Consider the following 24,975-nt stretch of genomic DNA (forward strand, 5'->3'; position numbering starts at 1 on the left):
TTTCTCATGGGGATTTTCTATATAGCACGGTGGTGTGGTGGTATGTTGGACAAGGGAAACCCGTAGCCGATAGAAATTGTCAGATTGTTCATCGCACTGCAATGGTTTCGGCACAAGCTGACTCTATAGAACGTTTGCGTCGTTCAATTCATTATAAAAACCATACCAAGTGTAGTAGTGCAAAAAGAGTTTTTTACAATATGTTCCTTCCGAAAGAACGGCTTCTTTTGTCCAGTTCTATGTTCTAAATCATGTTCTAAGATAAGTCTACTTTCAGCAGCCAATATGAAGATCGTCCCAGAGCTCTAGAACCACAATTTTCATTTTCAAATAACATTTCCTCGTGTTAGAACACAACTTTAACTGTGGAGAGAAGTGACCAGAACATAAAACTCGAATAAGTTTATCATCATTGAGGTAAAATAAAATAAATGTGACTGATGTTAGAAGTGAACGTATGTAAGCTCATCCCCACTAGTAATACACGTGAAGAAGTTCAAAATCAACTCACTGCCACTCAGCGTAATCAACGCTGTTTGTTGTTGGTGGTTGTGTGATGTACAGCTGACGGACGTGCTGTGAAGCTCTCCAACACGTCTCTGTGTACAAACAAACAAAGCAACCGCAGCAGCACCACCAGCAGCAGTTGTTTTAACACCGATTGCACAAGCATGCCAGCAACACTTTCAATCGAAATCATTACTGTTAAGTGGCCCAGGCTTGTCGGATTCGTAACGCGACGCTATTCACTAAAAGTTTTGAGCCCTTACAAGTACCAACCGTCGTACGGCTGCGGTGCCCGGAAAACCGAAAGCCCACCGAAACATTCCAACGACAAAAGACAACCGGGAAACCGGGGAGCTCGTAGATGAAAAGCTGACAAGGGCCTAGAATAATGGCTTCAGCGCCACTCGCAGGAGGGATTTCACGTGAGGGCTTTTGTTTCGTCAGCTATCTTTTGCCAGGATTTTCTATTCCTCCCCAAAGAGACACATCAACCATCCTACACAACATACCCAACATGTTTTGGGGGTTCATTTTCGCTTTCAATCTCAAAACGCACAAAGAAAAAAGCTCACTGTTAGGGGAGAGGGGGGGGGGGGAGAGAGAAGAAGACGGCCGGGGAAAAAAATCGGAGAAGCTGCCCCATTAGGCCGATGGAGTAATCAAGTAAGGCTTTGGCCGGCTTAGCTGCCCTTGCCAAGAGGGGTGGGTGCAGTGAAGGTGGGAAGCGTGACGGGGACCGGAAAAAAAACGTTAGACGGAAAATGCAAACTCTCACTCATTCTTCGTGCTTCATCATTTCGGTTTGTTGCCCTTTCGTTTTCCTCTCCGTCCTCTATTTCCTCATGCCATCACCCTCATTATTCCTTTTTTTTTGCTTTTCGCTTCCACCGGTAATCGAGCAGTTTTTGTTTCGATTTTCTTTTTGTGCTTTTATGCTACAGCAGCTACTCCCTCTTGCCTCTCCGCAATTCGCAGCAACTCCTCGTCTATAAGGGAAAGAAACAATGAAGAAACACACACACACATTTGAGACGAATCGCTGGGGGGGAAGGTGGTTTAATCATCAATGTCGTCATCGCTTCATGCGCGTACTTCGTAAAAGTGAAACAAATGGAGCACTAAAGGGGGAGGGCAGACGGAGGGAGAGCAGCATGAAATGCCCCCAAAAGCAGAACAGAAAAGCGAAACAAAGAAAACTCGCACTATCCAGCGGGAGACACGCAAGCACACAGGCTGACACACAACAGATACGGACACGCTCACACGCCGAAGGAATGTCCGTCCGTTTTCTGTTTTTGTTACACGATATCTCACACGCGGTTGCCCTTTTTTTCGCCCCCTCCCCTCTCCTCAAGCGTCACTCTCGTCACTGTATCGTCAAGACCGGACTCATTTTACTTTCGCGTGACGACGGTGTGTGGTGTGGCACAAATTTGTACTCCTTTTTTGTTACTGCAGCATACTTTTTTTTTGTCTTTTATGTTTGCGAATTTCAGAGCCCTGGAAGGAGGAAGAGACAGAAAAAAACGTACACACACAATGGCCAAACACACAATGGTTGCTTTGTTACCGTGCCACCCGGTGTTTCATTTTGGATCTCTGTCATTTAGACCTTAACACACACACACACATCGGGATAATCTTTATGTACAACGCAGTTGGTTTTTTTTCCTTTAATCTACCAACTAACGTAATGAGTGTTTTATGATTTATGCTAAAAAAATCCACCCATTAATAAACACTATAGCAGTGAAAAATATTCCAAAATTATGCGTACGGAACATTAAACGCCCTCACGGAAATGAACCGAACCGTCCAAAGCATCGTCTAATCAACAAACCATTCCATAGCAGCATAAAGTAAACATAACAAGGAAATCACGCACACACACACCCATCCAACGAACAAGTCATCCTTGGCACAAAGAGCTGACCCATCGGCATGAATTACAGCCACAACGGTGTATTTGTGCTCAATGTGTGTGTGTGTGGTATGCCTGCGCGCTTTGTGCGACTGTATATGTATGTGCACGGCAAAATGAAGGCCCCTCTTCAGGGCTTGAAAAATAAATCACAATGAAACATGCCTGTACACGCACGCACACACACACATCCACACTCACCCTTAAACGTACAGATTCACCCCCACAGGCAGGTCGAGCAACGGACGGTAGGGCGCACGTGCGCGCACACACCCTTAGCTCGAACGAAGGCAGAAGGGCTGTCACCGGTGCGGGGGGGGGGGGCAGTGTATTCGTGTGTGCAGCGGCTCAAAGCGCGCTATGGTTGCTTTGATTGCCGAGAGATTGTGGTCTCCCACCGCACCGCCGCGGTGGTGTGTTTTTGTTCCGAACGGCTCTCAAGTGTTGGGTTTTTTTTCACGCGCCATCCAAATACCAGAACTTGTATGACGGAATGACACAGTCGGCGGTGGTACACGGTTGTATTGGAAAGGGACGGAAAAGATTACAACATACATCCAAAGACGAAGACGAAGGATAGTGGGAGTGGAGGAGGGGAGTGGGCAACTTATGCTATGCTAGCTATAAACATGATTAAAACTCACTTCCACTCGGTTCCACTGCGCCATCGTGATCAGCACCATCGGGAACCTTCTATTGCTTCGTGCGGGCTCTCGCTCTCTCGCTCTCTCTCTGGCGCTCGCTGGGTCTCTTGCTCTCTTGCTCTTTGCGTATGGTTGTAGTGCGGGGTTGAACGGGCAGACACGGACTCCAGGGGACGGGCCGCATGTGAGCGCGGGCGGGTGTTGCGCGTTGAGGTGGCAATGAAAAAGGGAGCTCTGGCTCCACCGCCCACTCCCACTCAAAACTCTCTCCCTCTCTCTCTCTCTCTCTCTTTGGCTCGGCTCGTTCTTTGCCCAGCTCTGCTGTGCACATTTCCCTTTTTTCTCGCCCGATTTGCACGGTCGAATGCGTTTCAATGCGCTAACTTCCGCTACGGCGGTACCAAAACACACACACTCCTAGCACTGCACCCCTCTTGCTAGCCCCAGCAGTACACCGTAAGGGCGTGGACAGAATGGAGCGAAACAGAAAAGTGTGATAGCTTTTCACCCAGAACGCAATAGAAAATTATTCGTGTAGCTAGCACACACACTCACTCACACACTCACAAACAGGGGCGAAATTCTAAATTGAAACTGTGCTAGCACCAAACAAACAAACATCGGAAACCACACACACACGCGCGCGCTGCTAGCATGACGAAGCAACAACGGGCCCCACACACCATCAAATTGCGTACATAATGAGGGAATCTATTATTTTTTCGTTTTCTGTTTCACCAACATAACACACGCACACAGCCACGGTCAAAACAAAACCTTCTAGATGTTTTTCCTTTCATTTTCTTCAGCAAACCGCCCCACACATCGCAGCGCAATTTCTCTCGCTAGTGGGGTTGTTTTAAAAACCTTTTATCGTCTCTCTAAATACGCACATACACACACAAACACGCCCAGTCCCACACACAGTACACAAGCGGCACACGTACGCGAAAACACACACCACACATACACACACACTCGCACAGTCTAAGTGGAAGCGCTCATCTCCCCACAGAAAAAAACACACCAAACTGATTCGAAATAGCGATAGAAAGGAAGAAAATGCGAACCAGCGCATTTACATTCAGCACCACAGAGCACAGCGATTGGCTGGCTATTGTGTAAGATTATATATAGAATGGGACACTAACTTTTTCCTCAGCAACCGAGCGCGGTTCCACTGTTGTTGCTCCTTCCGAAGTGTAACAATGAATGAGGAGAATCAACAATGAATGAAAGCGACATACCCGAACAGGGCCAGCTTAGGCGGTGCTCTATGAGAATGTCGAGCACACAGCGCTTGGTCGGCGGTAGCTAAATCGCAGGAAAGCATTCAAAAACGCAAAAAGTCGTTGATAAGACGGAACAAATATCTTGCTGATTTTTCAAAACACCGCGGAGTTTGTTGAAAAACTCATAATCTCTCGTTTTTATTTCTTTTCCAGGGGGTTTGCCATGCGTCATCCACGCTACGCACTGTGCACATCGAAAACGAATGCAAAACGACGTCAAAGCCGAAGCTGTCAAACGGTGGCCAATTGTGGCAAACGTCAAATAAATCAACAATACAATTTTATTCCTTGTACAGCGGTGGTAAATTGTGTTTTTGCAGAGAAAATTCCGACGATTGCAAAAAGTTAAATCATATCTCTGTGGAAAACAGCGCGGCACTATACACGGCACATTGATATGGCATGAAAAGAGGCTTAATTAGATTATAAACAACACTTGTGCGGTTAACAAGGTACCTGGCCCCCGCGTACGTCGGTGTTTTATCAGGCGATATGTTCCGGATTCCCAAAGCGGAGATTGTACGGCTTTCGTTTTCTTTACAGATCAAAAGTATTGGAGGAAACATGTGAAGAGCACACATCTAGCTGCTGATCGATTGCTGAAACGGAGTGTCGAGCAAGGAAATTTATGAAATCATTACAGCATTTGTTCTGCACAAAACATCTACTGTGCGTACTGCGCGACGGGCTTCATTCCATCATAGTTTATGTGTGGCATCCTTAAACATGTTTGTGCTGCTTTTTTGCAGGTAAACATTTTGGATACGTTTCGGTGCGTTTGTTTCTTCCGCTCCGCTGATTAGACAACACCTATTGCCACGCTCCGGGATCGTTAAAGCTACTACAGAACAGCTGCTTCAAGATGCTAACACACAAGAACAATCAAGGTGGAAGGAAAAAGATGCAGGTGGCTTTCGTCATACGGGATGCTGAGGAAAAACGCCACCGAAATGGGGTAAATGCGCTGCAGCTGGACAGCATCAATGGCCGGTTGTATTCGGCCGGCAGAGACGGTATTATTCGCCTATGGAACTCGACACAGACTTCCTCCTCCGAGCCGTACATCCAGAGCATGGAGCATCACAACGATTGGGTGAACGATATCGTCTTATGCTGCGGGGGTCGTAACTGTAAGTTTGAGCTGGAGCTTTGAATATCGGTTATGAAGGATCTAATTAGTATTTTTTCGTTTATAACAGTGATAAGCGCTAGTTGTGACACCACAGTGAAGGTGTGGAATGCACACAAAGGTTTTTGCATGTCGACTTTGCGCACGCACCGGGATTACGTGCAAGCACTTGCGTACGCAAAGGATCGCGAACAGGTGGCCAGTGCTGGATTGGACAAGGCAATATTTCTGTGGGACGTTAACACACTTACTGCACTGACTGCCTCCAATAACACAGTTACAAGTAGGTGTTGATATCATAATTCAGTTACAAATGCAATTGACACCGTTGTTTTGGGGCACGTTTCAGCATCCAGCATATCGGGATCGAAGGACTCAATCTACAGCTTAGCGATGAATCCGTCCGGGACGATTATTGTGAGCGGATCGACAGAAAATACGCTTCGAATTTGGGACCCGCGAACATGCAACAAGATCGCGAAACTGAAGGGACACACGGAAAACGTGAAAGCGCTAATCGTATCCGAGGATGGCACGCAGGTCGTGTCCGGCAGCTCGGATGGAAAGATCAAGCTGTGGAGCATCGGGCAGCAGCGCTGCATTCAAACCATTAGCGTGCACTCGGAAGGTGTTTGGTGTTTGCTGATGACGGAGGGCTTCTCACACGTGATCTCCGGTAGCCGGGATCGGAAGATCATTATGACAGAGTTACGGAATCCTGCGAACAGTGTTTTGATATGTGAAGAGCAGGCTCCCGTTCTGAGCATGTGCTACAATATTGACCAAACAGGCGTGTGGGCCACGACATGGAACTCTGACATCCGATGCTGGAAGCTACACAAAACGGAAAAACTGTGCAACTATAGCTACTCCAACAGCAACAGCAGTATCAACAACGGCAGCGGTGATGGCACCTCCAGTTCTGTGGCACCAGCACCAGCATCTAACAGCAGAGCACCGACAGCAGTGCCTAGCGGAACGACCACGGCTAGCTCTGGCAAGGGCTATGAGGTTGCTTGCATCAAAGGAGGCGCCGCCATTAAACGATACCACGTGCTAAACGATAAACGGTTCATGCTGACGAGGGATACGGACGAAAACGTGGCCATCTACGACGTGCTGAAGATAAAAAAGGTCGAGGATCTCGGAAAGGTGGACTTTGAGGAGGAAATTAAAAAGCGCAGCCAACGAATTTACGTACCGAATTGGTTCATGGTGGATTTAAAAACAGGAGTAAGTGTTTCTCATCCTCTCGTGTGATAATGGTGTGTTCATTTCATATCCTTCCATTGTGTCCCCTTTAACAGATGCCAATGATAGTGCTAGGACAGGATGAAATCGATTGCTTCGCAGCATGGGTTTCGGCGGAAGCTGGTCTTCCAGAGCATGCGGAACCCGGGTCAGATCCAAAGGTGAACTATGGCAGTCTGCTGCTACAGGCGCTGCTGGAACATTGGCGACCTGCTCCATCGCACCACCATATCCAGGGCGGGCCGGTTGAATTGGAAAACGGTTGTGATGGTGACGTTCGGGGCAATGAATACTTCAGCGTGCCGAAGCATACTCCAATTATTTTTAGCGAAGTGGGTGGAAGAAATGTGTGCCGGCTGCTGGTAAAGGATGCTGCAGGTGAAACAGAAAGTGCACTGCTAAACGACACCGTCCCGTCGTGGGTGACCAATGTAGTCATCGATCGGACGCTACCCAAGTTCATAAAGCTTCCGTTTTATCTGCTGGCGCATCCATCGATGCTGAAGCAGGATCGCAACAAAAAGGTAAGCTCCAAATAAGATCCATCCGAGGGTGTAATCTTTGTGCTAGGATAAATTTATTAACTTTGCGTTTGTTTTGGTCCTTTCCTTAGGAACGTTTGATAGCGAACGAGTTCATTCAATGTAGGAAAGTGTGTGAGCACGTGTTGGAGAAAGTACTGGGCTCCGATTTGCCAACGAGCGACAGTAATGGCAACTCCAACTCTTCGCAAAATAACAGTCAAAGTGATGGTAACTCCGAGAGCAGTCAGATACCTGCCGAGGAACGAATCGAGCTATTGTGTAATGAGGTGGTGAGTAAAGGAGAATGCATCGTTGTTGCTGAGCATTTGTACTTTAATACCTATTTTATCGTATTTTCTCTTTTTTTCTCATTACCACTAGCTGTGTGATCCCAACATGGACCTTCGTACAGTGAGGCATTTTATTTGGAAACAGTCATCGGATCTAACTTTCCACTACCGGACGAAATTAAACTAAATTTGGCTAATACCATACCATGGATGTTATGTTGCCCGTTTAAAAAGAACATATATTGTATGTAGAATATTCATGAAATTGTAACGAAAGTTTGTCAAAGTAAACTTCGAAATATGCAATATAGTCGAGCATTGATTCCTCTAACACACCATCGGTGCATATATTTTAGAACTAAATCGTGCTTAGTCTATGGTTTTTGTGTTCACTTGCCACAAGATGTGTTTTCGCCAATGCAGAATCCTATTTTTGAATATTTTGTTTGGTCGATTTTGTGAAGATAAATTATTTGGTCCGCGCGGCCATTTCGATATTACCCATAGTGCACTGTCGAACATCGATTCTACGTAAAAAAAAAAACAAAGGAACGTTTTTTGTATTGTATACCGATTTTGTTTGTAAAAAGTGGTGCATTTAGCAAAAACAACATAATTATAATCTAAATTAAATTAATTAAAATAAAAATTAATTTACAAAAATCCGACAAACATCGCCAGTTGAGCGCAAGTGTCACGTACTTGTCATCTATTTGTCGGAACTCTTCGCTGTCATCGCGACGATTGTCAAACGCCAGAAAAATGGTTGGCCGCAAAAATCACGCGTAACATTCACCCACTTGCAAACGAAACAGGAAATATTGTGCGGTTAAAGCACCTGCATTGTAATTAGTTAGGTAAATGTGTGCACCGAAAAGTCCCACCAACCTTTCTGCATTGTCCGTGGCAGTCTAACGGCAACGGGGAAGTCAGTTCCGAGTGGCGTTCTTTCCCGTCCAGAGCATCGGTACACCGTCGCACGGTACCTTTGGGAGGAGGACGTGCGGGAACTACTATGCTCGAGCCGTAGAGGACGTCTGTTGTTCGGTGGGAAAGCTAAACGACGCGTTTGATAGCAGCCGGAAGTAGTTCGATCGAACCTATCGCGAACAGTGTGCTCCTTCCCTGTGATCCCGTATCGCATTTCAGTCGCAGAAAAGTGAAGCCGTGTCGTTTTTTTTTTGTTGTTTTGCACGAGAACCGGATCGTGACCCACACAGTATGTTGTGGCAGTGCGGTGGCATAGTGTGTAAATAGTGCGCAGTTACTTACCCCCGGGGCCTAGATAGTAGTAGATAGAAGTGTTTCTGTTTTGTCAGTGTGAACCAAAGGTCCGAAATTTCACCCCTCCTCCTTATCTGGTGCCGTTTGTTAGCAGTGGTGGGTGTGCGTTCCTTCCACTCGGTTAGCTGAGAATGGAATTCTCACAGCCACCGCCGTCGGTCGATGCCGCACCGTCGGTGCAGCATTTCGCGAACCCTCCGCCCATCAACCGGATCCTGAGCTACCAGCATCCGCAGCCACCGAAGCAGCAGTTTAACTTCTACCACCACAAACCGTACCACCACTTCAATGGCTTCCGAGGCGGCGGCCCGATGTCGCAGGATGACTTCGATGGCAAGCGGCTCCGGAAGTCGGTTATGCGCAAAACGGTCGACTATAATGCGTCCATCATAAAGGCACTGGAGGTAAGCAGCAAAGTCGCATGTTCCATTTGTATGCGTTGGCAAATAATCTCAAAACCTCCCCCATTCATCTTCCACAGTGCCGAACCTGGCAGCGAGACCATCGTGACAGACGCGCGCTGCAGCCGGAAAGCATCTACATTCCCGAACTGCTGCCCCCGCCAAGCTACATGGACAATCCGAGCAATGCGGTCACGACGCGCTTCGTGAAGACGGCCACGAACAAGATGCGCTGCCCAATCTTTACCCTCGCCTGGACCCCGGAAGGGCGCCGTTTGATTACGGGCGCAAGCTCCGGCGAGTTTACGCTATGGAACGGGCTCATGTTTAACTTTGAGACAATTCTGCAGGTAAGTCTCGCCACGAATGAGCTCCTTCACCTGTTGCCATGCCAACAAAATGGATTCTCATTTATATTCTTTTTCCTTTTCTTTCTCCAACCAAAGGCACACGATGTGTCGGTACGTACGATGGTTTGGTCACACAACGACAACTGGATGGTGACCGGCGACCACGGCGGATTCGTCAAGTACTGGCAGTCGAACATGAACAACGTCAAGATGTTCCAGGCCCACAAGGACCCGATACGCGGAATCAGGTACAGCAGACGCGGACGCGGCCTCGCGGTAGCCGGTAGCGGCAGCACACTCACCACGTCCATCCACTGGTGGCCATCGGTCGGTGGCACGGTGCGTCGCCGCTTTGGGTTGCAGTTACGGCTTCTCTCAAGGGCACGCCGGGTGCTAGCGACGTTGGCCGCATTCATGCTGCTAATAATCCTGCCATTGCTCGTTCGACTAAGTATACCTTATCTCACTCTTTGCCTCTCTAAACAATCTATCCTGCTCTCTCTCCCTTCTTGTTATCAGTATTTACGCTTTAAACCTTCCACTACGGAATGGGTGCGCACTTTTTGTTTGGATCATAGCTTTACCGGTCCTTTTCGATCATTGATCGTGAATTGATGGTTCAGTTCAAGAGGTTTCTCTTGACAATTGACACTTGAAATAAGCTATGCTCAGTTTTGTTGCTTAAAGCATTGAACTGCACTGTCTGTGATACTAGTTTGTTATGTTATGTTTCCCAATTCCAATGCATCTGGTTGCCATTTCCGGGACACAACTGATGCAACTGATAGCATCAGAATATCAAACACTGTGTTACATCTGTCTCATGGTTTTATTTTTTTAAAATTTTCTTGTTTTTGGTTCATTGCAATCGGAACAAAGTACCTGAAATAAATAAATACGCTTTGATAAATACAGCTAACGTTAACGATACAGGTTCTCTGCGCACAACAACTACACCCAAACGGCCTTTGAAAGTTTGTGAAACATGTAGAGTAAAATCACCCTTTCGTGTGCGTGTGTATGTGTTTTGATAACTGAAGAGAACAAATAAAATGAAAGCAACGAAATAAATAAGGAAAACATACATTTTAACACGAAATCATCCATATGCCAAAAATAATAAAAAAAAGTGCAAATAAAGTTATATTGGCCGGAATAATCATATTATATCCCAGCAAGTGCCGCAAGTACCTACCCCGGGGCCCGCGCTATGCTTTGTACAGTGGCAAATGAGCTGAATAAAGTATCGTTAAACATCCCGTTTTGGTCAAACCGAAGCCAACGGGGACAACAAAACCGAATTCAACCGTTTGGGTTCATTTTTTTCTTTCTCTTAATTTCGTGGCTCTTCTTCCTGAACGGCTAACCTATGGCCATTTCTCGTTCTCGCGTTGTGTGGCTTGCAGCAACTGAATGAAGTGGAAAGAATGTGGTAATAAAAATGCAACACACAAATAAAGTTCCTTCCCCCATCTTTGCAACCTAATAAACACGGCGCGAGGCCGCTGCGAGGACCTCCCCTTGATCCCTTGAGGGCAGCCATTGTCTTCCGAAATCCGGTCCGGTTTCGTTACGAAACCCGTAACACAGTTGAATAAAAACTACTACTTTCCTATCACAGTCGAACGGGAGGCACGGGGGAGCAATGGAGCAAAAGAGGTTGTTATCAGCATTGAAGCAGAAAATGGACCTTTGTGTGTGTGTGATATATGCAATTACCAACCAACTTAATGCTAATTTTCTTTCCACGGCATGGAAATTCCCTTTCTCTCTTCCCATTTTCTTCCCCTTTTTTGCATGATCCACCACGTCCACGAACAGCTTTAGTCCGTCGGATGCCAAGTTTGCGAGCTGCAGCGATGACGGCACGGTGCGGGTGTGGGATTTCCTACGCTGCCAGGAGGAACGGGTACTGCGAGGCCACGGTGCGGACGTAAAGTGTGTTCACTGGCACCCGCAGAAGGCGCTGATCGTGTCGGGAAGCAAGGACAACCAGCAACCGATCAAGCTGTGGGATCCCAAGTGTGGTCAAGCGTTAGCAACACTGTACGGAATCTGGAGACACAACTCCTCCGGCCACGTGGTATGCACAAGATGTAATGCTTTGTGTTTTTTCCGCTCCCCCCTTTTGCAGACACGCTCACAAGTCGACGGTGATGGATTTGAAGTGGAACGATAACGGCAATTGGCTAGTAACAGCGTCCCGGGACCACCTGTTGAAGCTGTTCGATTTGCGGAATCTCAGCGAGGAGGTTCAGGTGTTCCGAGGGCACAAGAAGGAAGCGAGTGCGGTATCGTGGCACCCGATACACGAGGGACTGTTCTCATCCGGTGGGTCCGATGGGTCGATCCTTTTCTGGAACGTTGGGTAAGTAAGGCGTCCATCGATCGCGGCGATCATGGGTAATCAATTGCTCTATTTCCAACCATTCCAGAACGGACAAGGAGGTTGGCAGCATCGACATGGCACACGACAGCATTGTCTGGACGTTGGCGTGGCATCCGCTCGGGCACATCCTATGCTCGGGGTCGAACGATCACACGGTAAAGTTCTGGACGCGCAACCGGCCCGGCGATCAGATGCGCGACAAGTACAACCTCAACACGCTGCCCGCCAGTTTGGCCGGGCTGGATGAGTGCGAGCTGGAGGAACACATCGTCATTCCGGGCATGGGTCCGGAGGACAAGGTGGACATCGTGGAAAGCATTGCTACGAAGGAGGCCGGCCCCATTCCGGGCTTGGATCTCAACCTGAACAGCTTCAATGAGAAGATGCGCGAAAAGAAGATACCGTACAGCAAGCCCATTCCGCGCAACTTCCAGGCCCAGTGGAACGAGTCGAGCAAGCTTGACGATCACTCATCGACGGCGGACGAGATTAAGGAGGTGATTTCGCAGATCGTTGACAGGGGACCGGCCTCGCCGAAGAAGCCACTGCCGACCGCTATTTCGCTGTACGAGCATATGATTCCGGTGATACGTAAGTAGGATGAGGAGGACCGGACCTCCCGTCTTGACTTTGCCTTATTCACCAAATCATTTCTGTTTCTAGCGGGCAGCGCCTTGGAGCAAGCGATTAGCGATGGAACGGAAGCGCTGAACCGATTCATCGAGAATGGTGGAATTCCGCAGCTGCGCGACATATTCCCACCGATCGACGAACCGGAACATTCGGCGAACGGTGACGAAGATCAGCGTCCAAAACCGCCCGCTAAACGAGCGCGGCTCGACGTCGAACCAAAGTTCTTTTACGGCCCACAGCCGTTCATGATGGATCCTCCCGAGCAGTCGCGCGACTCGGTCCACTCGGCGGACGATTCCCGCTCGAAGGACGACGTGACGTTCGATCCGAAGCTTCCGTCGCTTCTACAGCTCGACGTAAACCCGCCCGTGAACGTGCAGTTCAACACGGAGGACCCGGTAGATGTGCGCGCCAACTGGAAGGCACGCGATCGGGACCAGCAGCAGCGCGAGAAGCGTGATCTCGAGGAAGACAAAAAGATCTGGAAGGAGTACAACGATCGCAACTGGGACGAGGACGACAATGACGACTCGGTGACGGTGATGGAACCGCCCTCCGGCTCCTCGGCCAACCGGTCCGATACGCCGGTCAGCCAGAACACCAACAGCAACGGGCAGTGGGTGGCGGACTACGATAATGATGGACCGTCGGGTGGTCCACCGCCCGGCATGCACGGGTTGGCCCCGTGGCAGATGCCAAACAATGGTGGTAATGGGGGAGGCGGTGGTGGTGGTGGTGCCGGTGGTGGCAATAACCAGCATTCGGGAGGCATGCCACCGTTCGGTGGTGGTTACGGCGATGAGGACGGTGGCCGATCGATGGACGCATTTAATCTACAACGACCTCCACCGCCGATTCCGGGAGGGCCGCCGCCGTTCGGTAACCTTAACCCGAATCCGTTCGCCATGATGGGTGGCCAGAACGAGGAGGAGGGCGGTGGCTACCACCAAAACAACAGCAACAACAATCACCACAATTCCGGCAATCATAGGAACGATTTTAACCGGAATGACGATTGGCGCAACGACGGTGGCGGTGGAGGCCATCGGGGCAACCACCGGAATCGGGGCGGGGGCAGAGACTTTCGGGACGATCGAGGTGGTGGTGGAGGTGGAGGTGGACGACGCGATCGCCGGTTTGGTGGACGTGGAAGGAATTGAGGCCCATACGGCATCTAGCTTCTCTCGTCGTTGTCGTCGTCGTACCACAACGGAAGGTTGTACGAATGTGGCTGAAGGATCGCGTTTGTGTGATTGTCGAAAAGGGAAGCGTTGGTTATTGGTAAAAAGAAAGTTAGCATTTAAGGATGCATACGCTAAGCCCCGTGTACAAATGACTGTTTTCCGATGTAAAAGATAGCAAAAAAAAAAAAAGAAGGAATAAAGAAGATGCGTCTGCGTGAACTGTAGACCCGCAAGCTCTATACAAAACAAAAGTAAAAAAAAAACTATTAGTAAATGGTAAAGCTATTGTTTAATAGCAGAAATATACGAAAAGAGAAAATTCTGAAGTCCTTTCAACAAACCTTCATGAGCCTAAGATGAACGGTACAAAATAAGGACGAAATGATTGTCGATTAGTTGCAATTCGTCGGTTTAATCATAACCCCTTCCATCTACGGTAATTAACTTTAAACATTAATTTTAGTGAAGATATAAAAAAATGCATTTAAATCACGCGTGGCTCGTAACCGTTGGGAATTTGAAATAGACGCCATTTCCAATGCTGGCAGCACTGTCACGCGGCGAAATGACACGGTGGGCGACCGCTATCCACTATTGGACAAATCCGTCATGTTTATTTTGCAAATAAAAATATTCAAAAAAGTTATGCTTTATTCAAAAACTAGAATTAGACGTGTTTTCAAGACCTTTACGACCTTCAAATACATCTTCCGTATATTTTGCTGAATAAATAAAGCTTTGGTTTCGCAATTATCGCAACCGCGTCATCGGCGTTGACCGCAAGCGTTCCCAGCTGTGCGGGCACCGATGCATCGTTTTTGTTTACGTCGATCGGTACATTCGCTTCCCCCGCCGAGAGAGCATCGGGAAACTCCAGCGCTCCAGTTTTCCGCCTTTTTCAACCTTTTCTGTGCATCTTTCCGTCTGATGACATCCTCCCAGGATGCGTGCTACATATCCCTGCTGGGACTGGCGGAATACTTTCGCACTTCGACTCCGCCGGATATCAAGAAGTGCATCCAGTGCCTGCAGGCGTTGTTTACGTTCAAGCCACCGCTGAAGGTGGAAGCCCGAACGCACCTGCAGCTCGGCCAGATACTGATGGCGTACACGAAGAACACGGACCTTGCCAAGAACCATCTCGAGCAGGCGGTTAGTAGGGGGAATAGCGGATTAGCGAACTGCCAGTGACCGGGGAGCGCAAACGGCGGGAAGCATGTTATCCCCATCGCAGCAGCATGAGATGCATCGTGCACTCACCTCTCACTTCTCGTTTCATTCCAGTGGATCCTTTCGGAAAACATTAACAACTTTGACGATGTTAAGTTCGACACGGCCAGTTTGTTGGCGCAGTTGTACCAGCAGCAGGACCAAAGCTCGCTCGCCAAACCGGTGCTCAGGAAAGCGATCGAATTGTCCCAGCACAACGTGTACTGGCACTGTAAGCTGCTGTTCCAGCTCGCGGTAAGGGACAGTAAGGGACTTCCTGTTGAGCTTGAATTGATCCAAAGATGTGACTTTTTCTTCACAGCAAACGCATGCCACAGACAAAGAGTACACGCTGGCCTCGGAGCTGCTGGCGGTGGGTGTGGAATCGACGGACGAATCGAACGCGACCTATCTGAAATCGTTGTTCCTGCTCAGTCGGGCCATGATCATGATGATCGAACGGAAAACGAACGACGTGCTGGCGATCCTGAACCAGGCCAGCCCCATCATCGACCATTCGATCCAGAACGTTCACCTGAAGGAGTACTTGAAGGTGTTCTTCTACGTGCTGCAAGTGTGTCACTACCTGCAGCTGGGCCAGGTGAAAACGGTAAAGACGAGCCTGAAAATGCTGCAGCAAAGCATCCAGACGATCATTGCACCGAACTGGCCATCGGACGAGCAAATATTCGGCCAGAACAACACGGAAATGTTCATGTGGTTGCCGAAGGAGCAGCTGTACGTGCTGGTGTATCTCGTCACCGTTTCACACTCGATGATGGCTGGATACATGGACAAGGCACAGAAGTACACCGAAAAGGCACTGACGCAAATCGAGAAGCTGAAATGTAAGTCGCTCCTTGGGACAGGTTCGTGCATCGGGTTTGCTAATGATGTCGTTTCGTTTGTTTCTTCCACTCTCCCCTTCAGCTCAAGAAAACAAACCAATTCTGGCGGTGTTTCAGATCATCCTGCTCGAACACATCATCATGTGCCGGCTGGTGATGGGCAACAAATCGCTAGCGATCAAGGAGATCGCCCTGGCCAAGGATGTGTGCCTGTCGTCGACGAACAAGTTTCTGCTGAAGAAGCATGCACCGCAGCTGCACTGCCTGCTGGGCCTGTACGCCATGTCCACCAGTTTGTTCGAGCACGCGGAGAAGCAATTTTACGCCTGCATTCAGGAAACGACCGAACGGGAGCTGAAACTGTTCGCCAACCTGAACCTTGCCATCGTGTACTTGCGCACGAAACGTGAGCAAGATTTGCGCAACATCCTCGAGCAGATACAGCAGGAAAATTCCCAGTGCTCCAACAGCCAGGCACTGATGGGCAGTTTCTACTACGTGCAGGGGTTGAATGCATTCCACAAGAGCAGCTTCCATGAGGCCAAGTACGAAAGCCGCAAGGTGAAGGGTTTGATCAATCACATTGTCCTAACACGTTGCTTTCTTTCCTACCCACTGTAGACGCTTTCTGCGCGAAACCCTCAAGATGGCCAACGCGGAAGACCTGAACCGGCTGACGTCCTGCTCGCTCGTGCTGCTGAGCCACGTGTTCCTTAGCATTGGCAACTCGAAGGAAAGCATGAACATGGTCACGCCGGCAATGCAGCTGGCGTCCAAAATACCGGACATTCACGTGCAGCTGTGGGGCAGTGCCATACTGAAGGATCTGCATCGGATGCTGAAGGAACCGACGCAGGAGATCGAAGCGTACAACAATCACGTCCACTTCTCCCAGAACCTGATCGCCGACCAGCTCAAGTGTACCAAGTTTCCCGAGCACGCACTGATCAACTGGTTCCAGGGCGATCCACCGCTTCCGATGCTGTCGCAGGACCTGCTTCTGCAACCGACGGCCGCGACCATTGTCGCACCGACCGTTGCGGTAGCGTCCGGCTCTGGTGTGCCACTAGTGGTGCAGCAGCAGCAGCAGCAGCAACAACAGCAGGGCGGAACGTTTGTACGATTACCGGGCACACTTAACCAGCAAGTTATGTTCCAGTAGGATGTAACCTGTGTGTGGAGCGAGACTTGGCGGTTGTGTATAAATTACATTTGAAAGGTTTAGCAACAAATCTCGTTCACGCGTTGAAGAGATATCGATTGTGTGTTTGTGTGTTCGTGTGCGTGTGTTCGTGTGTGCGTGAGTGACGACGATGGTTGTAAGCTGCTGTAAAATGGAAAGTAAGATTAAATAAAGTTTTAACTGAAATCTTCAAGTTGTCACAGTGATCGGAGTAACGGAAAGCTGTTTTGAATTGAATTGGCTACCTGATACGGGCGAATATCGGGCGAAATGTTCTTTGTTTGGTTTAAACTAATTGTCCTCCTATTGTTTAAAATACTCCTATTGTTCAAGAAGGAAGTCAATTACAAAGCCAACTAAATCGATTGGTGCATTTTGTTTTTCTTCGGCGAAAAGTGCAACACACAGCGCAGGTGTAGCGGAAATGCGCAGGTCACTGTGCCCACTCTCAACTGTCATTTCGTGTTGCGGCGACGTGTCAGTTGCATTTGTTGACAATTTTGTTTGGTCTGGTTCGTGTGCCAGTTTCGGAAGGAACTTGTGGAAAAGGAAATTCAGGGAAAGCTGCTACATTTTGCGATACATTCTCCAGCGAAAGGCATCCTGAGCTAGCCTTTATTAGCTAGACGTAGATTATAGACAACTCACTCAGAGAACTTGTGCAACGATGGCAGCGTAAGTGAAGGCAGCGTTGCCTCGTGCAATCGTTGCAGGAACCACATTGAATCATACTTTCACTTACATTTTTGCTCTCTCTTGCAGCTCTAAGGTAACATTCAAGATTACACTCACCTCCGACCCGAAGCTGCCGTTCAAGGTGTAAGTTAAACCTGTCTACTTTATCTTTGCCCGAATCGTGTTTCACGCGTCCCATGCTTTGCCATCCACAGGCTAAGCGTTCCGGAAGCGACACCCTTCACGGCGGTTCTAAAATTCGCGGCGGAAGAGTTCAAAGTGCCCCCAGCGACGAGTGCCATCATTACGGACGATGGTATCGGCATCAACCCGCAGCAGACAGCTGGCACCGTGTTCCTCAAGCACGGTTCCGAGCTTCGGTTAATTCCCCGCGATCGTGTCGGATGCCGTTGCTAGTGACCGCGATAGTTTCCGTTTCAGTGTCGCCTGCTGCTTCGACAGGAATGGGTTCCGTTTCATCCGTACTGCTGCTACCAACGCAATGTGATACGCAACAACGCAAAACATCCAGCGTACCGCGGTGTCCGCTTTGTGCGCAGAAGCATTTTTATTAATCGTTGTTCTGTTCTATTTTTGCTGTGTCGATTGAAATAAATATTTTCTCTCCATAAAAGAGTAACGCGCCGGCCCGCCTATCTACGATACTTGCTGCCGTATCCAGTTGAGGAATTTGGAAACATCGGTAAAGACGGAGTACTGGTTGGGATCGCAGAGCAGTAAGTTCCGACGCTGGGCACTGATCGACACGATGCCGCGGACGTAGTACCGTGGGCCTTCGGCAAACACTAATCCGCCACCACTGTCCCCATTGCATACGGAGTTGCCTGCGAAGGAGAAAGAGTCGGTGATTAACAAGCAAATCCGTTTGAAAATCTTCCAAGACGTACCATCGGCATGTCCGGCACAGAAAGATTCGCCTACCGCCAGTACTCCATTAAACTGTACATTCCGCTGGGAGCACATCTTTTGCGACACGACCGGCACCTCTAGATAGTTCAGCACGTTGCTGATCACGCCGTCCCGATTGAATCCCCAGCCGGTAACCTTTCCCTCGCGGCCATAGAACGTGCTAATGTCCACCGTACGATTGTAGAGACAGACGGGCTTTATAAAGCTGTTGTAGGTGATGTTACGCTTGAGCCGTAGCAGCCCTATATCCGTCGTGTACATCACAGGATTGTAGTCCCGATGAACAATGACCTCATCGGCGGTACGGTAAAAGTGATCATCGATCGTACTGATATCTATGATGCCCGTGTACACCCGGAACAGATCCACGTCCAGCGTTTCGTTCGTGTTTTGGCGCGTCAGACAGTGGGCCGCCGTTAGGATCCAGCGTCTTCCGATGATACTGCCACCGCATTGATACTCCTGTAAAGGGCAATTGCTATTAGTTGCTGTATTAGTTCACTCGAGCCGACCTACCTCATCCAGATAGATAGCCACATGCCACGGATGTTCGCCCTGGTTGGACGTAACTCCACCAATGATTCGCGATCGTATACGGGTCCCGACCGGTTCCAACACTGTTGCACACTCATCCTGCTCCAATGACCATCCGGTATTTTCATGCTAAAGAAACACCTCTTCATTAACAGCTCACATTAGGCAATTATCCGATCTTACCGTCCTTTCCGTTGTGTGATCCAACTTTACCCACGCCGTAGCACGTTCCGTTGTGGAGGTAGTCCTGCCTGTGGTTCTCCGATGTTCTTCCTCCCTGGCAGGTTCGTTCAACACACGGCGTCTTCGTTGTTGGCAGTGATTGTGACCGTTGAAATTCACCTCCACCACGTCCGGGATCGGTCCCATCTGGTTGTAGCGGATGAAGAAGTTGAGCTCTATCTCCGCATCCTTCGCCAGTATGAAGGTTCGGTTTTCGATCCTAAACCGCACGCTGTCTTCCGTCGTCACCTCGCCGAAAGGGTTCTGGCCAAAAAAAAGGACGAGATAAAAGTAGCTTTAAACTGTTCTTCACACCTCGTGCACACAATGCCACTGTATTACCCCTACCCCCAACATGTACACTGGCTGATCGAACACGATCTCTATCAACGCCCGATCGACCGTGTTTTCGGCCACGAGATTCATAACCGCGTCCCAGCGGCCCGACGACACGATCACCCCGGTACGAATCGCCTGGCAAGAGGAGTTGAACTGATGGGCCGGTTCTGTGGTTCCATTTTTCGAGTGTACTTCCGGCTGGGTCGTGGTACTCGCGCCCGGCAGTACCGATCCCGTCCATGGATCACGGAAATTCCTGATCAAAGGTCTGGAGGTGATAAGACGGTTGAATTAAGTTTTCGATTTTGACGCACACAGGCTTATGCTCGCTTACCTTAAATTGCCCACAGGACAGATCGTAACGCCGTTGACTTCGATTCGGCTGACCGCCGGAGGGGAACCGGTGGTGTAGGACACTTCTAGCGGGATCTTGACCACTGTGCCAGCGCGCAACGGGTACGTTAGATTGGCGATGTGAAAGCTCTGATGGTCGATGGTGCTGATTCTTCCAAAGTAATTCTAATTTGAATAGAAATGATACAGCAATCAATACAGCTGCCATAAATTACATGTTTGAAGCGCTGCTGGCGTTGAACAGGATGATGAGAACACGCCATGGGGCAGTTCCAGCGAATAGCGTTGACGCGCACTACTCAATTCCCTGCCATTGGGTAACACCACTACCATTGCAAGATGAATGATCTTGCATTGAATTCTCAGAATGCACAGTCCACTTGTCACTGGTGTTACTCATTACGTCGATCAACTTCGATCGTTAATCAATTACATCCTTCATGTAACCCTACAGTGAGCACACGATCACCGACACAGTGCGACGACGGTTCAGGTGTTTTTTTTTTATATTATTCACAAACGCAACGAAACTGCTTTTCATACAACCATTGATAGCCTTTGCCTTGGCAAGCCTTTATCATCAAATTCCAGCACTGCATCCGTTGCATCGATGCACTTACACACTACGTAGTTTTTTCTTGTTGCTGTTATTTGTAAACAAGACGCACGCGATCACTGGCACTGGCAATGGCCACCACCAGTCCTCGGACGATCCCAGCCGCGTATCTTACCGTGAGTTGCTCCACTTGACGATCGAACTGCACCACCATCTGGACGTAACGGATCGTAACGTTGGGCCGCAGCACCAGCGTACCCTCGTACTGCTTCCGGTACGCATCTTCGTGATCGATCGTAAACAGATCACTGCAGCTGGTCGCTTGTGGCGTTGGTAGGCGCACTTCTGCACTTTGCCCCACGCGTATGTAGGTGGCGAGAGCGCCAGCGGCTGTCCACCCGAGGATCAGCGACAGGAGTGATGTCTCGCGCAACATCTTTGACTGACTGATCTGTTTTTTTTTTATTTGCTTCTTCTGTGTGCTCCTAGCTCCTGTCTGATCGAAGATCACGAACCGAATGAGTTGAGCTCGCACGGCGGCGCTTCGGAGCAGGGCGCCCACAAACACACGCCTGCTGCACCGATAATCCCGACCCTTTGGATTGATAATGGCGCCAAACACATTTCAATCAAACACTCATCACTCGTTCGCGCGGGTTTGATGGATGGGGCAGGGAACCGATCGCTACATCGGGGTAGGGTGATTCAAAGGCTAACGCGTAACCGTACTGATGACGTATCGGTCGCAATGGTCAAGCGAACGCGCAGTCGAGGAACTGCGACGATGACGTCGGTGGCGTGAGTGTCGATTGGGAATTCGAGTTAGTGGGTCGGAATTCAAGACTCGAGATTAAGGAACGGCATTCGCTAGATTAAGACATATTTCATGTTTTATTGCGCTCACTATTGTACATATTGCTGTAGTAACTCTACATTGGTAACTCACTAACATTACTACTCCCTCCTACCGCGCGCGCTTGCCTGCGGTACCTGCTCTACATGAGTCCCTTGATCCAGGACGTAAACTTGGCCACATCCGTAAACACGACGTAGTGCTTCGAGTCGCAGTGGAACCGATCCTGGAGCGCCGCACTGACCGACACTATGCCTCGCAGGTACCACAGGTTGTTGTGCTTGAACACCATGCCGCCGCCACTGTCACCGTTGCACACGGAAGTGCCATTCTTGAACCCGGCACAGAACGACGTGTCCGAGGTGACCTTGCTGAAGAAGTCCCGGTTCGACCAGATGCACGTTTCGTGCGCCACCACCGGCATCTGGGCGAAGGAGAGCCGCGAACTGACCAGCCCATGCTCATTATAGCCCCATCCCGGCACGAACCCGATCTTGTTGATCAGCGTCTTGTAGTCGTCGTCAAAGTTCCACAGACAAACGGGCCGCACAAAGTTGCTGTACTTGATGTCCTCCTTCAGCACCAGCACGGCAATGTCGTTGAAGAACCGCTCGTGCTGATACTGGGCCGGTATGTGGATCGACCGGATCTGGGCGTCCTCTTCCGGCCCGTTCCACTTGCTCAGATCGATCTTGCCGAAGTACAGCAGCAAACTGCCCGCATCGACCGGTTTGGAGCTTTTCTCCAGCGTCACACAGTGCGCCGCGGTGATGCTAGCCCGGCGCGATATCAGCGTTGCCCCGCAGAGATACTTCAGCTCGGTCACCGTACTGCGGTACAGTGCACCGTGCCAGGGGAATTGGCCCCGCTCCGACACCGTGCCGTGCGTTACGAGGGGATTCGCTTTCGGCACAACCGTACCGCAGATGTCTCCCTCGTACTTGTTGATGTAGTGCGTTTGGCCGGCTTTGGGTGTACTTTCGTGCTGCAGGAAGGCGTAATCACCGGCAAAGTACTGGTCCCGGTTAGTGCCACCCGCGGTAGTACTGCGAGCGATGGGCGCTAGTGTGGTGAAGCCTTTGTCGGCGATCAGTGGAACGGTCGAAACACGCTTCGGTGGGCTTGTCGGCTCGGATGGAATAGATCTTTGCGACGGTTGGTTCCAAATACGCTCCTCGGCTATTGGTCGGTAGGTAGTGGTCGTTGTAGTGACCCTCCTGTTCGCTATGCGCTGACTGGAAGGAAGAAATTTGGGAAAGAAAAACGTCAGAATCTATATTCTATCAGATCTCCAGGAGCTAAGGGTTCTACCGATCCGAGTCGTGATCCTTCCCGTCCCCACTTCCGGACGTGCTAGACGAGTGTTCCACGTGGTCATCGGTACTGAATCGTGATGGATACACTTCGCCAGTGTGTGCGGGATTGTGGTGGGCATCGGTAGCTCGGGTGGTCACCGTACCACCGCGTGACGAGCTCGACGCACTCGAGGAGTACAACGGCTGTACCTGGGATTCTACGGGAGCATGCGCTACGTGGGAATTGATCGGTTGTACTACGGGTGGTGTGTAGACATCGGCAATGATATCATCGGTTTCAGAGGATGTTGCTCTATTTGTATACGCAACCAATGCAACTAGTTAGTGACTACTTGGAGATAGGTGAACATAGAATTCCACAGACAACTGCCTACTTACACGTGCGCATTGCCATAGCTCGTTCCGGCGGGGCGTCCATTCGTACGCACCGGATTTTGACGCGTTTCGGTACAAATGTTTTGTCCATTGAACCGGATCTGACGAAGCAACGGAACCGGTCTGTCCGGTGCGTACCGCACGTAGAACTTAACGATCACGACCTCACCCGCTCGCACGCGGTACGATTTGTCCATGATGTGGAAGTGCACATTATCGTCCGTGTTGTGCTGCCGCAGGAATGTCTAGGAAAGGAAGGGACAGGACATGATAATAACGAAGAATTTGGACAGCTACGACATGCACACTTACCCCAAATGCCAGCACCGGGGAGGAAAAGATAATGTCCACAAAGATACCGTACAGGGGTACGTTGCTTTTTAGGCGTATCGTACCGAACCAGGTGTCATGGGTGTCGTCCCGCTCATCGTACGAAAACACCGCCGGACATGGGGACGTTTTTTGATGACTGATCTTCACGCAGACGCTAAGAATCATCAACAAACAAAGGAGCTGCAAGATGCGGCATAAAGTTAGTTTGAACATACATCGAATGAATTGTACGATCATCTTGCGATCAGAATTCACAACAAGCTGAAACAATTCCGCTGAATCGTCATTACATTACAAAAAGTGATTCTATTCCAATTGCCCATATTTAGCCGCTAGATAGGTCCTCCTACAGGCATTTCCGGTTTGTGGTGTTTAATTAAATATGCGTATTATGCAGTCAGGCAATCGAGATCCCTCCGCACCGCATGTGTCGCCGTCACTACACACCACATAGGGTTCCTATGGTCCCCACTCATATAAACTTGTAGATCGTATCGAATAATAATCAATGATCATGGCTAGACGCTGTGGTTTGTGCTAACGAACGCCAGCATTTAAGTCGCAATCGACGCCGTTTACTTGTGACTTGAACGACCGGCAGCGAGGTTTGAAAGATGTTTGTAACCGATGTAGGTGTCAGTGGACAGGTTATCTGAACTGTAAGTTTCATCTTCTTTGAAGGTTTGTGGAAAAAATGAGAGTTTGGCGCAAAAAATTCCACTGTAACGTGACACTGCCGTGGTGGTAAGTTCGTTCCAAATTCTAGAATTACCAAACAAGAACTTGTTTTTACTCGAAAGTACTACGCTGCTAGATAAAACAGGAAGTGAACATAGGACACACCGCAAATTCTTCTAACGTAAAAACTTGATGTATAAGTAACACTTTCAATACACATAGTACACCTGTAATCACTTCAAACGTCGGTAAAATCTGTTTGTATAGTTAATAATATAAGTTTCACCTTCATACTGCAATCACCGACTACGGACACGATCGTGTCCACACACGATCGATACGATCGATCGATCAAACGTCTCACAATCGTGCAGCTTGCACGACGTCTACGGCGGGACTAAGAACGTAACTAGTTTTCTCCCGACCCGAAGGCACTTGCTTCAAGTGTCTGACACCTGATACGGCATGCACTTGTCTCCACGCTGTGCACTGTACGATCAGGCATGCGGCGATGCGTTCCGCACGACAGTCGAGTCACTGTGACGTCGGCACGAACGATTTCAACGCACGATGAAGCCGATGCAGTCGTCCCCATGCAGGGGATTCCCTTTCACATGCGGTTACCTGCGGAAGCTAGGAAAGTTTTGGTTTTAGAAGTGTCGTGGATGAAGGTCATGGTAGGATAGGCAAGCAAGCTACCTGTGCTTAATGGCGATGCTATAAATCTGGGTGAGGGAAAGGTGATGAAGTGAGATGTTGTGATGCATCAAA

The 24,975-nt window shown here is 49.3% G+C and overlaps 5 protein-coding genes and 1 pseudogene across 19 annotated transcripts in view; 4 read left to right on the forward strand and 2 right to left on the reverse strand.

The window, feature by feature from the left end:
- The window catches only part of LOC1281824 (ataxin-2 homolog), a 56,414-nt gene extending 52,095 nt beyond the window's left edge, over positions 1-4,319 (reverse strand). For 6 of the 14 annotated variants that reach the window (XM_061649286.1, XM_061649285.1, XM_061649284.1 and 3 more), the window contains exon 1: positions 4,224-4,319. The gene's annotated coding sequence lies outside the window, so the exon portion shown is untranslated. Of the gene's footprint in view, positions 1-3,072 lie in introns of all 14 variants that reach the window. The other 8 variants (XM_061649274.1, XM_061649282.1, XM_061649280.1 and 5 more) reach the window with 3 other exon arrangements.
- A 304-nt stretch (positions 4,320-4,623) lies between these two features.
- On the forward strand, positions 4,624-7,889 carry LOC1281821 (WD repeat-containing protein 48 homolog). Its single transcript, XM_321784.5, has 8 exons — positions 4,624-4,816; positions 4,908-5,033; positions 5,114-5,494; positions 5,564-5,776; positions 5,843-6,726; positions 6,801-7,268; positions 7,358-7,558; positions 7,650-7,889. The coding sequence occupies exons 3-8, from the start codon at positions 5,227-5,229 to the stop codon at positions 7,743-7,745; spliced, it is 2,130 nt and encodes a 709-aa protein (XP_321784.4). The 5' UTR covers positions 4,624-4,816; positions 4,908-5,033; positions 5,114-5,226; the 3' UTR covers positions 7,746-7,889.
- Positions 7,890-8,294: 405 nt separating this feature from the next.
- On the forward strand, positions 8,295-14,023 carry LOC1281820 (pre-mRNA 3' end processing protein WDR33). The gene is made up of 7 exons (XM_321783.6): positions 8,295-9,246; positions 9,324-9,593; positions 9,690-9,841; positions 11,415-11,639; positions 11,728-11,961; positions 12,029-12,573; positions 12,646-14,023. Exons 1-7 carry the CDS (start codon positions 8,974-8,976, stop codon positions 13,773-13,775), a joined length of 2,829 nt encoding a protein of 942 aa, XP_321783.6. The 5' UTR covers positions 8,295-8,973; the 3' UTR covers positions 13,776-14,023.
- Positions 14,024-14,585: 562 nt separating this feature from the next.
- Positions 14,586-17,225, forward strand: LOC1281819 (MAU2 chromatid cohesion factor homolog). Its single transcript, XM_321782.5, has 5 exons — positions 14,586-14,951; positions 15,084-15,263; positions 15,331-15,856; positions 15,939-16,401; positions 16,478-17,225. The coding sequence occupies exons 1-5, from the start codon at positions 14,607-14,609 to the stop codon at positions 17,016-17,018; spliced, it is 2,055 nt and encodes a 684-aa protein (XP_321782.5). The 5' UTR covers positions 14,586-14,606; the 3' UTR covers positions 17,019-17,225.
- Positions 17,226-17,488: 263 nt separating this feature from the next.
- Positions 17,489-18,354, forward strand: LOC1281818 (ubiquitin-fold modifier 1). The gene is made up of 3 exons (XM_321781.6): positions 17,489-17,714; positions 17,802-17,858; positions 17,930-18,354. Exons 1-3 carry the CDS (start codon positions 17,707-17,709, stop codon positions 18,129-18,131), a joined length of 267 nt encoding a protein of 88 aa, XP_321781.3. The 5' UTR covers positions 17,489-17,706; the 3' UTR covers positions 18,132-18,354.
- LOC1281817 (uncharacterized) lies at positions 18,264-24,753 on the reverse strand (annotated as a pseudogene). The gene is made up of 11 exons (XR_009765184.1): positions 24,491-24,753; positions 23,506-23,706; positions 23,197-23,438; positions 22,814-23,110; positions 21,648-22,737; positions 20,825-21,274; positions 19,749-20,258; positions 19,362-19,664; positions 19,161-19,307; positions 18,623-19,106; positions 18,264-18,559 (listed from the first exon to the last, which is right to left on the reverse strand). The product of XR_009765184.1 is annotated as an uncharacterized LOC1281817 (transcript).
- Positions 24,754-24,975: the final 222 nt, after the last annotated feature.

Source organism: Anopheles gambiae, chromosome 2, assembly GCF_943734735.2.
Source record: "Anopheles gambiae chromosome 2, idAnoGambNW_F1_1, whole genome shotgun sequence".
Classification (NCBI taxonomy): Eukaryota; Metazoa; Arthropoda; class Insecta; order Diptera; family Culicidae; genus Anopheles; species Anopheles gambiae.